Here is a 14,294-nt window from a genome sequence, read left to right on the forward strand (position 1 = left end):
TTTTGTCAAGTTTTGGACCAAAAAACAGTTTTTCAAAAAAATTGTCACATTTTGGACGACATAGTATAGTATGACGTTTTTGTCCAATTTTGTACCAAATTTTCTTTTCAAAAAAATTGTCACATTTTGGACAACATAGTATAGTATGACGTTTTTGTCCAATTTTGTACCAATTTTTTTTTTCAAAAAATGGTCATTATTTGGACGACATAGTATAGTATGACGTACTACATAGTATAATATGACATTTTTGTCAAGTTTTGGACCAAAAAACAGTTTTTCAAAAAAATTGTCACATTTTGGACGACATAGTATAGTATGACGTTTTTGTCCAATTTTGTACCAAATTTTCTTTTCAAAAAATGGTCACAATTTGGACGACATAGTATAGTATGACGTACTACATAGTATAATATGACATTTTTGTCAAGTTTTGGACCAAAAAACAGTTTTTCAAAAAAATTGTCACATTTTGGACGACATAGTATAGTATGACGTTTTTGTCCAATTTTGTACCAAATTTTCTTTTCAAAAAAATTGTCACATTTTGGACAACATAGTATAGTATGACGTTTTTGTCCAATTTTGTACCAATTTTTTTTTTCAAAAAATGGTCATTATTTGGACGACATAGTATAGTATGACGTACTACATAGTATAATATGACATTTTTGTAAAGTTATGGACCAAAAAACTGTTTTTCAAAAAAATTGTCACATTTTGGACGACATAGTATAGTATGAAGTTTTTGTCCAATTTTGTACCAAAGCTTTTTTTTCAAAAAATGGTCACAATTTGGACGACATAGTATAGTATGACGTTTTTGTCCAATTTTGTACCAATTTTTTTTTTCAAAAAATGGTCATTATTTGGACGACATAGTATAGTATGACGTACTACATAGTATAATATGACATTTTTGTCAAGTTATGGACCAAAAAACTGTTTTTCAAAAAAATTGTCACATTTTGGACGACATAGTATAGTATGACGTTTTTGTCCAATTTTGTACCAAAGCTTTTTTTTCAAAAAATGGTCACAATTTGGACGACATAGTATAGTATGACGTACTACATAGTATAATATGACATTTCTGTCAAGTTTTGGACCAAAAAACAGTTTTTCAAAAAAATTGTCACATTTTGGACGACATAGTGTATTATGACGTTTTTGTCCAATTTTGTACCAAATTTTCTTTTCAAAAAATGGTCACAATTTGGACGACATAGTATAGTATGACGTACTACATAGTATAATATGACATTTTTGTCAAGTTTTGGACCAAAAAACTGTTTTTCAAAAAAATTGTCACATTTTGGACGACATAGTATAGTATGACGTTTTTGTCCAATTTAGTACCAAATTTTTTTTTCAAAAAATGGTCACAATTTGGACGACATAGTATAGTATGACGTACTACATAGTATGATATGACACTTTTGTCAAGTTTTGGACCAAAAAACTGTTTTTCAAAAAAATTGTCACATTTTGGACGACATAGTATAGTATGACGTTTTTGTCCAATTTTGTACCAATTTTTTTTTCAAAAAATGGTCATTATTTGGACGACATAGTATAGTATGACGTACTACATAGTATAATATGACATTTTTGTAAAGTTATGGACCAAAAAACTGTTTTTCAAAAAAATTGTCACATTTTGGACGACATAGTATAGTATGACGTACTTCATAGTATAATATGAAGTTTTTGTCAAGTTTTGGACCAAAACTTTTTTTTTTTTTTTAATTGTCAGATTTTGGACAACATAGTATAGTATGACATTTTTGGCCAATTTTGGACCAAAGCTTTTTTTTCAAAAAATAGTCACATTTTGGACGACATAGTATAGTATGACGTACTACATAGTATAGTATGACATTTTTGTCAAGTTTTGGACCAAAAAACTGTTTTTCAAAAAAATTGTCACATTTTGGACGACATAATATAGTATGACGTTTTTGTCCAATTTTGTACCAAATCTTTTTTTTCAAAAAAATCACAATTTGGACGACATAGTATAGTATGACGTACTACATAGTATAATATGACATTTCTGTCAAGTTTTGGACCAACAAACAGTTTTTCAAAAAAATTGTCACATTTTGGACGACATAGTATAGTATGACGTTTTTGTCCAATTTTGGACCAAAGCTTTTTTTTCAAAAAATTGTCACATTTTGGACGACATAGTATAGTATGACGTTTTTGTCCAATTTTGGACCAAAGCTTTTTTTTCAAATAAATTGTCACATTTTGGACGACATAGTATAGTATGACGTTTTTGTCCAATTTTGTACCAAATCTTTTTTTTCAAAAAAATGGTCACAATTTGGACGACATAGTATAGTATGACGTACTTCATAGTATAATATGAAGTTTTTAACAAGTTTTGGACCAAAACTTTTTTTTTTTTTTTAATTGTCAGATTTTGGACAACATAGTATAGTATGACATTTTTGGCCAATTTTGGACCAAAGCTTTTTTTTCAAAAAATAGTCACATTTTGGACGACATAGTATAGTATGACGTACTACATAGTATAGTATGACATTTTTGTCAAGTTTTGGACCAAAAAACTGTTTTTCAAAAAAATTGTCACATTTTGGACGACATAATATAGTATGACGTTTTTGTCCAATTTTGTACCAAATCTTTTTTTTCAAAAAAATCACAATTTGGACGACATAGTATAGTATAACGTACTACATAGTATAATATGACATTTCTGTCAAGTTTTGGACCAACAAACAGTTTTTCAAAAAAATTGTCACATTTTGGACGACATAGTATATTATGACGTTTTTGTCCAATTTTGTACCAAATTTTCTTTTCAAAAAATGGTCACAATTTGGACGACATAGTATAGTATGACGTACTACATAGTATAATATGACATTTTTGTCAAGTTTTGGACCAAAAAACTGTTTTTCAAAAAAATTGTCACATTTTGGACGACATAGTATAGTATGACGTTTTTGTCCAATTTAGTACCAAATTTTTTTTTCAAAAAATGGTCACAATTTGGACGACATAGTATAGTATGACGTACTACATAGTATGATATGACACTTTTGTCAAGTTTTGGACCAAAAAACTGTTTTTCAAAAAAATTGTCACATTTTGGACGACATAGTATAGTATGACGTTTTTGTCCAATTTTGTACCAAATTTTTTTTTCAAAAAATGGTCACAATTTGGACGACATAGTATAGTATGACGTACTACATAGTATAATATGACATTTTTGTCAAGTTTTGGACCAAAAAACTGTTTTTCAAAAAAATTGTCACATTTTGGACGACATAGTATAGTATGACGTTTTTGTCCAATTTTGTACCCAATTTTTTTTTCAAAAAATGGTCACAATTTGGACGACATAGTATAGTATGACCTACTACATAGTATAATATGACATTTTTGTCAAGTTATGGACCAAAAAACTGTTTTTCAAAAAAATTGTCACATTTTGGACGACATAGTATAGTATGACGTTTTTGTCCAATTTTGTACCAAATTTTTTTTTCAAAAAATGGTCATAATTTGGACGACATAGTATAGTATGATGTACTACATAGTATAATATGACATTTTTGTCAAGTTATGGACCAAAAAACTGGTTTTCAAAAAAATTGTCACATTTTGGACGACATAGTATAGTATGACGTTTTTGTCCAATTTTGTACCAAATTTTTTTTTCAAAAAATGGTCTCAATTTAGACGACATAGTATAGTATGACGTACTACATAGTATAATATGACGTTTTTGTCAAGTTTTGGACCAAAAAACTGTTTTTCAAAAAAATTGTCACATTTTGGACGACATAGTATAGTATGACGTTTTTGTCCAATTTTGTACCCAATTTTTTTTTCAAAAAATGGTCACAATTTGGACGACATAGTATAGTATGACCTACTACATAGTATAATATGACATTTTTGTCAAGTTATGGACCAAAAAACTGTTTTTCAAAAAAATTGTCACATTTTGGACGACATAGTATAGTATGACGTTTTTGTCCAATTTTGTACCAAATTTTTTTTTCAAAAAATGGTCATAATTTGGACGACATAGTATAGTATGATGTACTACATAGTATAATATGACATTTTTGTCAAGTTATGGACCAAAAAACTGGTTTTCAAAAAAATTGTCACATTTTGGACGACATAGTATAGTATGACGTTTTTGTCCAATTTTGTACCAAAGCTTTTTTTTCAAAAAATGGTCTCAATTTAGACGACATAGTATAGTATGACGTACTACATAGTATAATATGACGTTTTTGTCAAGTTTTGGACCAAAACTTTTTTTTTTTTTTTAATTGTCAGATTTTGGACGACATAGTATAGTATGACATTTTTGGCCAATTTTGGACCAAAGTTTTTTTTTCAAAAAATAGTCACATTTTGGACGACATAGTATAGTATTACGTACTACATAGTATAATATGACATTTTTGTCAAGTTTTGGACCAAAAAACAGTTTTTCAAAAAAATTGTCACATTTTGGACGACATAGTATAGTATGACGTTTTTGTCCAATTTTGTACCAAATTTTCTTTTCAAAAAATGGTCACAATTTGGACGACATAGTATAGTATGACGTACTACATAGTATAATATGACATTTTTGTCAAGTTTTGGACCAAAAAACAGTTTTTCAAAAAAATTGTCACATTTTGGACGACATAGTATATTATGACGTTTTTGTCCAATTTAGTACCAAATTTTCTTTTCAAAAAATTGTCACAATTTGGACGACATAGTATAGTATGACGTACTACATAGTATAATATGACATTTTTGTCAAGTTTTGGACCAAAAAACTGTTTTTCAAAAAAATTGTCACATTTTGGACGACATAGTATAGTATGACGTTTTTGTCCAATTTAGTACCAAATTTTTTTTTCAAAAAATGGTCACAATTTGGACGACATAGTATAGTATGACGTACTACATAGTATAATATGACATTTTTGTCAAGTTTTGGACCAAAAAACTGTTTTTCAAAAAAATTGTCACATTTTGGACGACATAGTATAGTATGACGTTTTTGTCCAATTTTGTACCCAATTTTTTTTTCAAAAAATGGTCACAATTTGGACGACATAGTATAGTATGACCTACTACATAGTATAATATGACATTTTTGTCAAGTTATGGACCAAAAAAATGTTTTTCAAAAAAATTGTCACATTTTGGACGACATAGTATAGTATGACGTTTTTGTCCAATTTTGTACCAAATTTTTTTTTCAAAAAATGGTCATAATTTGGACGACATAGTATAGTATGATGTACTAAATAGCATAATATGACATTTTTGTCAAGTTATGGACCAAAAAACTGGTTTTCAAAAAAATTGTCACATTTTGGACGACATAGTATAGTATGACGTTTTTGTCCAATTTTGTACCAAATTTTTTTTTCAAAAAATGGTCTCAATTTAGACGACATAGTATAGTATGACGTACTACATAGTATAATATGACGTTTTTGTCAAGTTTTGGACCAAAACTTTTTTTTTCAAAAAATGGTCAGATTTTGTACGACATAGTATAGTATGACGTTTTTGTCCAATTTTGGACCAAAGCTTTTTTTTCAAAAAATTGTCAGATTTTGGACGACATAGTATAGTATGACGTACTACATAGTATAATATGACATTTTTGTCAAGTTTTGGACCAAAAAACTGTTTTTCAAAAAAATTGTCACATTTTGGACGACATAGTATAGTATGACGTTTTTGTCCAATTTTGTACCAAATTTTTTTTTCAAAAAATGGTCACAAATTGGACGACATAGTATAGTATGACGTACTACATAGTATAATATGATGTTTTCGTCAATTTTTTGGACAAAAAGACTATTTTTAAAAAAGTGTCACATTTTGGACTACATAGTATAGTATGACATTTTTGTCAAGTTTTGGACCAAAAAACTGTTTTTCAAAAAAAGTTGTCACATTTTGGACGACATAGTATAGTATGCCATTTTTGTCCAATTTTGTACCAAATATTTTTTTTCAAAAAATGGTCATAATTTGGACGACATAGTATAGTATGACGTACTAAATAGTATAATATGACATTTTTGTCAACTTATGGACCAAAAAACTGGTTTTCAAAAAAATTGTCACATTTTGGACGACATAGTATAGTATGACGTTTTTGTCCAATTTTGTACCAAATTTTCTTTTCAAAAAATGGTCTCAATTTAGACGACATAGTATAGTATGACGTACTACATAGTATAATATGACGTTTTTGTCAAGTTTTGGACCAAAACTTTTTTTTTTTTTTTAATTGTCAGATTTTTGACGACATAGTATAGTATGACGTTTTTGGCCAATTTTGGACCAAAGCTTTTTTTTCAAAAAATAGTCACATTTTGGACGACATAGTATAGTATGACGTACTACATAGTATAGTATGACGTTTTGTCAAGTTTTGGACCAAAAAACTGTTTTTCAAAAAAATTGACACATTTTGGACGACATAGTATAGTATGACGTTTTTGTCCAATTTTGTACCAAATTTTTTTTTCAAAAAATGGTCACAATTTGGACGACATAGTATAGTATGACGTACTACATAGTATAATATGACATTTTTGTCAAGTTTTGGACCAAAAAACTGTTTTTCAAAAAAATTGTCACATTTTGGACGACATAGTATAGTATGATGTTTTTGTCCAATTTTGTACCAAATTTTCTTTTCAAAAAATGGTCACAATTTGGACGACATAGTATAGTATGACGTACTACATAGTATAATATGACATTTTTGTCAAGTTTTGGACCAAAAAACTGTTTTTCAAAAAAATTGTCACATTTTGGACGACATAGTATAGTATGACGTTTTTGTCCAATTTTGTACCAAATGTTTTTTTCAAAAAATGGTCATAATATGGACGACATAGTATAGTATGACGTACTACATATTATAATATGACATTTTTGTCAAGTTTTGGACCAAAAAACTGTTTTTCAAAAAAATTGTCACATTTTGGACGACATAGTATAGTTGGCGTTTTTGTCCAATTTTGTACCAAATTTTTTTTTCAAAAAATGGTCACAATTTGGACGACATAGTATAGTATGACGTACTACATAGTATAATATGACATTTTTGTCAAGTTTTGGACCAAAAAACTGTTTTTCAAAAAAATTGTCACATTTTGGACGACATAGTATAGTAAGACATTTTTGTCAAGTTTTGGACCAAAAAACTGTTTTTCAAAAAAATGGTCACATTTTGGACGACATAGTATAGAATGACGTTTTTGTCCAATTTTGTACCAAAGCTTTTTTTTCAAAAAAATTGTCAGATTTTGGACGACATGGTATAGTATGACGTACTACATAGTATAGTATGACATTTTTGTCAAGTTTTGGACCAAAACTTTTTTTCAAAAAAATTGTCAGATTTTGGACGACATAGTATAGTATGACGTACTATATAGTATAATATGACGTTTTTGTCACATTTTGGAACAAAAAACTGTTTTTCAAAAAAATTGTCAGATTTTGGACGACATAGTATCGTATGACGTTTTTGTCCAATTTTGGATCAAAGCTTTTTTTTCAAAAAATTGTCAGATTTTGGACGACATAGTATAGTATGACGTACTACATAGTATAGTATGATGTTTTGTCAAGTTTTGTACCAAAAAAATGTTTTTCAAATAATGTTCACATTTTGAACGACATAGTATAGTATGATGTTTTTGTCAAATATTCGACTGCACAAATCTTACTTAAAAAAACTGTTCAACAGCAGTTTAGCTCAAATGGTAGAGCACCAGACCTGCCCCATATGTTGAAGCTTTTGTCCCCTCTGTAGGTGGCCTTGGTTCGAATCCCGCGTCGAGTGGCTGATCCGGTTTGTCATTCTCTCCCTCTCTGCCTCCCATTAAGGGAGATGTAGACATTTAGACATAGTATAGTATGACGTTTTTGTCAAATTTTGGACCAAAAAAATGTTTTTCAAATAAATTGTCACATTTTGGACGACATAGTATAGTATGACGTTTTTGTCCAATTTTGTACCAAATCTTTTTTTTCAAAAAATGGTCACAATTTGGACGACATAGTATAGTATGACGTACTACATAGTATAATATGACGTTTTTGTCACATTTTGGACCAAGAAATGTTTTCAAAAAAATTGTCAGATTTTGGACGACATTGTATAGTATGACATTTTTGTCCAATTTTGGACCAAAGCTTTTTTTTCAAAAAATTGTCAGATTTTGGACGACATAGTATAGTATGACGTACTACATAGTATAATATGATGTTTTCGTCAATTTTTTGGACAAAAAGACTGTATTTTTAAAAAAATGTCACATTTTGGACGACATAGTATAGTATGACATTTTTGTCAAGTTTTGGACCAAAAAACTGTTTTTCAAAAAAATTGTCACATTTTGGACGACATAGTATAGTATGACGTTTTTGTCCAATTTTGTACCAAATCTTTTTTTTCAAAAAATGGTCACAATTTGGACGACATAGTATAGTATGACGTACTACATAGTATAATATGACATTTTTGTCAAGTTTTGGACCAAAAAACTGTTTTTCAAAAAAATTGTCACATTTTGGACGACATAGTATAGAATGACGTTTTTGTCCAATTTTGTACCAAAGCTTTTTTTTCAAAAAAATTGTCAGATTTTGGACGACATGGTATAGTATGACGTACTACATAGTATAGTATGACATTTTTGTCAAGTTTTGGACCAAAACTTTTTTTCAAAAAAATTGTCAGATTTTGGACGACATAGTATAGTATGACGTACTATATAGTATAATATGACGTTTTTGTCACATTTTGGAACAAAAAACTGTTTTTCAAAAAAATTGTCAGATTTTGGACGACATAGTATAGTATGACGTTTTTGTCCAATTTTGGATCAAAGCTTTTTTTTCAAAAAATTGTCAGATTTTGGACGACATAGTATAGTATGACGTACTACATAGTATAGTATGATGTTTTGTCAAGTTTTGTACCAAAAAAATGTTTTTCAAATAATGTTCACATTTTGAACGACATAGTATAGTATGATGTTTTTGTCAAATATTCGACTGCACAAATCTTACTTAAAAAAACTGTTCAACAGCAGTTTAGCTCAAATGGTAGAGCACCAGACCTGCCCCATATGTTGAAGCTTTTGTCCCCTCTGCAGGTGGCCTTGGTTCGAATTCCGCGTCGAGTGGCTGATCCGGTTTGTCATTCTCTCCCTCTCTGCCTCCCATTAAGGGTGATGTAGACATTTAGACATAGTATAGTATGACGTTTTTGTCAAATTTTGGACCAAAAAAATGTTTTTCAAATAAATTGTCACATTTTGGACGACATAGTATAGTATGACGTTTTTGTCCAATTTTGTACCAAATTTTTTTTTCAAAAAATGGTCACAATTTGGATGACATAGTATAGTATGACGTACTACATAGTATAATATGACGTTTTTGTCACATTTTGGACCAAGAAATGTTTTCAAAAAAATTGTCAGATTTTGGATGACATAGTATAATATGACATTTTTGGCCAATTTTGGACCAAAGCTTTTTTTTCAAAAAAGTGTCACATTTTGGACGACATAGTATAGTATGACATTTTTAGCCAATTTTGGACCAAAGCTTTTTTTTCAAAAAAATTGTCAGATTTTGGACGACATGGTATAGTATGACGTACTACATAGTATAGTATGACATTTTTGTCACATTTTGGAACAAAAAATGTTTTTCAAATAATGTTCACATTTTGAACGACATAGTATAGTATGATGTTTTTGTCAAATATTCGACTGCACAAATCTTACTTAAAAAAACTGTTCAACAGCAGTTTAGCTCAAATGGTAGAGCACCAGACCTGCCCCATATGTTGAAGCTTTTGTCCCCTCTGCAGGTGGCCTTGGTTCGAATCCCGCGTCGAGTGGCTGATCCGGTTTGTCATTCTCTCCCTCTATGCCTCCCATTAAGGGAGATGTAGACATTTAGACATAGTATAGTATGACGTTTTTGTCAAATTTTGGACCAAAAAAATGTTTTTCAAATAAATTGTCACATTTTGGACGACATAGTATAGTATGACGTTTTTGTCCAATTTTGGACCAAAAAAAAATGTTTTTCAAATAAATTGTCAGATTTTGGACGACATAGTATAGCACGACATTTTGTCCAACTTTGGACCAAATTAATTTTTTTCTAAAAATGGTCACATTTTGGACGACATAGTAAAGTATAGTATGACGTACTACATAGTATAGTAAGACGTTTTTGTCACGTTTTGGACCAAAAAACTGTTTTTCAAAAAAATGGTCACATTTTGGACGACATAGTATAGTATGACGTTTTTGTCCAATTTTGGACCAATTTTTTTTTTTCAAAAAATGGTCACATTTTGGACGACATAGTATAGTATGACGTTTTTGTCCAATTTTGGACCAATTTTTTTTTTTCAAAAAATGGTCACATTTTGGACGGCATAGTATGTGAAACTCCATGAATTAAACATGTAGAATATAAATATCTATAAAATCCTACTTCCATGTCTCCTGTGGACAGTTTTACAGGCGCCTCTTTTACTATTGCGGTCAATGGTAAAATTGCCTTTTGGGCCCAATGAGTATTTTTTTTGTTGCAGTACCCGGAGTGGCCACCATGACAACATTGTCTTCAAGGCAGAGGGGGCGGTGCTCTATCCAGTTCTTATAATACATCCATGACACCTGCGGGGATCTTTGATCTCCCACCCAGCTCTACATCCATGATCTACTGGGACAGGACCATGGACAGGATAGGACAGCTCGCGTCACGATGCGGTGACGCATTTTGACAACATCCGGACGACGAATCCACACTTGCGTCCATGATACTTCCTTGTTCCACAGAGTTCAACATGGACACCACCAGGTGGGGAATCTGCGGCGCGGGCAAGATCAGTCACGACTTCACTGTGGCTCTGAAAACTCTGTCAGCTGAAGAACACCAGGTATCTGCAGGGTCTGAGCGAGACGTGACGTTGATATCCGTTTAAAATGAAAGTAAACTCTGAGTAAATTATGAACTCATACAGATTTACATGAAGTCAATCACGGCGAAACAGCAAAACACACATTTAAAGAGTCGTTCAAGTCCAGTAATTATGGTGTATCTTACAATTATGACTTAGTATCTCATAATTATGACTTGGTTGTGGCTTCTTTTCTTCAAAGTGGCAAAAACTCACTTTTATTGTATTGTGCATTTTGATTTTGTGCACTCGCACTTTAGTTTTTATTGATGTTCAGTTAAAATTGTAGGAAATTGTAAATAAGGCTCTAGAACGTTAACTATCAAAGTACCAGCCTTATCCACTGCCACATTACAGATTGCAAAATGTAAATAATGTGAACCTGTATTTACAGGTTGTGGCTGTGGCAGCTCGCAAGTTAGAGGATTCACAAGAGTTTGCCAAAAAGCACAGCGTCTCCCGAGCATACGGCAGCTACGAAGAGCTGGCCAGAGATCCAGATATCGGTCAGTTTGATGTATTTCTTTGAATACTTTCCTGTTTTACAATTCTGACAGGGTCAATCTCCAATTCATTTACAAATTGAATTCAGATTCCGTCCGCTCCATTTGTCTCCATGTGTGTGCAGATGTCGTGTATGTTGGAGTGATCCATCCCTACCATCTGAGGACTTGTCTGCTCTTTACCAACGCGAAGAAGAACGTGCTCTGTGAGAAGCCGCTGGCCATGAACGCCACAGAGGTGCAGGAGATCCTGGCCTCTGCCAAGAAGAACGACGTCTTCTTCATGGAGGTACGCGTGGAGGCGACCTCAGACGAGAACACAAGTGTGTGACTGTCCATAGGGATTGGACAATATGACAGTTTCATGTCAAAAATAATTCCTTCGACTATTATGATAATTGTGGAAATATGGCAACCAAAACACACTACAATCACATGACATTTTTGGTAAAAGTTGCATTGCTTGATGTACGTTTGACTAAGCTTACGCAGAACAAACGTGGAGTCCTAGCAAATTACTAGCAGTGTACACTGTACAGCAAAAAGAGAGAGTAAATGACGTGATGTCTGAGTAATTCAAAGTCCAAGATCTCTGGCTCATTAAAGAAAATTACAAAGACCGACTTGACCAATATCTCAAGGACAATCATTTGGCCAGATGCTGCAAATCAATAAAAGTGGACGCCGATGGAAGAAGTGGTTCTTTAAAGTTCCCCTCCCATCTTAAGCTGTGTCAGCACATTCCATCCTTGAATTTTACGGGATTGGTCCTTGAAAATCCTTATTAAAGTTATGCAAGGTGTGGTCGGATTTGTGAGTCACAATATAACAAAACAAGCAAATAATAAAAAAAAAAACCTGGCACATGAATGAAAATGGTAACCATATGAACTACCTCCTGTCCTGTCCTGTCCCTTTTTCTCCAGGCTGTCTGGACCCGTTTTTTCCCAGCCTCTGTGGAGATCAGAAGGCTCCTGGCCCAGGAGCAGTTGGGGGAGGTGCAGATGGTCCGATCAGAGTTTGGTGTCCCTTTGATGCATGTGCCACGATCGGTTCAGAAGGAACTGGGTGGTGGAGCGATGCTAGACCTCGGCATCTACTGCCTGCAGTTCATATGCATGGTGTATAACGGAGAGAAGCCGGAGAGCATACAAGCCACGGGAGTCTGCCGGGAGACCGGTAAGCAAAAACAACGCAGAATCAACATTGACGGATTATTTTAAGATTAAGTTTAGAATGTTTTTCCATTTGTTTGGGTTACTCATTTGTGCCAGTAATGGAATTTCTAAAACAAGGGAGTGTACAGTATGTGCACAATAAAACTTATCTTTGAACCCGTGGCTGACGCTTCTTTTCTGTGTCAATGGGCACAATAAAACTCTGTAAACGTTATCAGTCATCCAGGTCATGGCGTTCACAAGTGCTATATAAAAAGAGCTGAACTTGCTTGGGGGTTATTGAAGACATTTTTTTCCTTATTATCAAGAGCCTCCTATGATTATGTAGTGTATTTATTTTTTAAATAATCGTATTTTTGATATTATGTTTGTTTAGAATGTTTTGGAAACACTGTGCCAAACCTCTCCTATCAACCTATTTATTGAAAATGCATCATCATTTTTCAATTGCAGGAGTCGACGAGACTGTGGTCGTCACTCTGAAGTTTTCGAAGAACAGATTTGCGGTGTTCACTTGCTCCTCAAGGATACAGCTGCCCAACGATGCCATTATTATAGGCACAAAGGGTACAATCAGGGTAGGTCATCACTGGGGCCACATCATCAAATTAAAAGCATCATTTGAAATACTATGTATTATAGTACATAGTATTTCCTATGTCCTAATAATAATAATTTAGGAAGGTGCATTTTGTCAAAAATATGTTCCGTAATGGTTACATAGTGCTGTAGTAGAACAAGGACGTCTACTGCACAGTGTATACACCGTTCTGTATAAGCTTTAATGACCTTTACTGTTGCCGTTTACAGGTCCCTGACCACATGTGGTGTCCCACGTCGTTGGTGGTGAATGGTGAGGAGACTCAGTACCCGGTGCCGGAGCCGTATTTGCCTCTCAACTTCATCAACAGCACGGGGATGCGCTATGAAGCGGAGGAGGTTCGACAGTGTCTGCTCAAAGGTTTGACAGATTTCACTCGGCATTCATATCAAAACAATTCACCAGTTTTTCTAAGACAAACAAATATGCAAATATGTGCACAATATGAAACATGACAAGGAAATTTGTATTCGTTTACCCCAGTGTGTAATCACTTTTACAGTAATATAATTCTGGGGGCATTATTATTATTATATGTTCAGTATTATAAGTAATTATAACATTATTATTATTATTCATATTTCCATATTGTGTTGTTTTTCAGGTTCATTTCATTGTATTATTGTAATTTTTATGCCACATTTAACGTGGATTTCTTTGCATTCAGGGCTGATGCTTGTTATACATACTTCCAACACATGGTGGCATCAGAAACACTGAACTCTTAATAGCCATTTACAGTTATAACACAGGCTTCATAGTACAGTACACTGTATGATATTCTCACACCATGCTTTTTTCTCTCCATGTAGGGCTGAAGCAGAGTGCAGTCATGTCTCATGACGACTCTCTTTTGCTGGCTGAGGTGGAGGATGAGATCCGGAGGCAGGTGGGGGTGGTGTACGACCAGGACCAGACATGTTTACCTCAAGTTTAGGATGTAGAATAATTTGCATTGAAGTGAATTTTACATGCGCATTCACATT

General features: G+C 32.7%; 1 protein-coding gene across 1 annotated transcript; it reads left to right on the plus strand.

Annotated features, from left to right (window-relative positions):
• Positions 1–10,907: 10,907 nt before the first annotated feature.
• Positions 10,908–14,284, plus strand: dhdh.2 (dihydrodiol dehydrogenase, tandem duplicate 2). Its single transcript, XM_083900804.1, has 7 exons — positions 10,908–11,005; positions 11,421–11,532; positions 11,655–11,818; positions 12,456–12,708; positions 13,161–13,285; positions 13,518–13,668; positions 14,121–14,284. Exons 1-7 carry the CDS (start codon positions 10,913–10,915, stop codon positions 14,243–14,245), a joined length of 1,023 nt encoding a protein of 340 aa, XP_083756930.1. The 5' UTR covers positions 10,908–10,912; the 3' UTR covers positions 14,246–14,284.
• Positions 14,285–14,294: the final 10 nt, after the last annotated feature.

This window comes from Microchirus variegatus (assembly GCF_963457635.1).
Source record: "Microchirus variegatus genome assembly, chromosome: 14".
NCBI classification, from domain to species: domain Eukaryota; kingdom Metazoa; phylum Chordata; class Actinopteri; order Pleuronectiformes; family Soleidae; genus Microchirus; species Microchirus variegatus.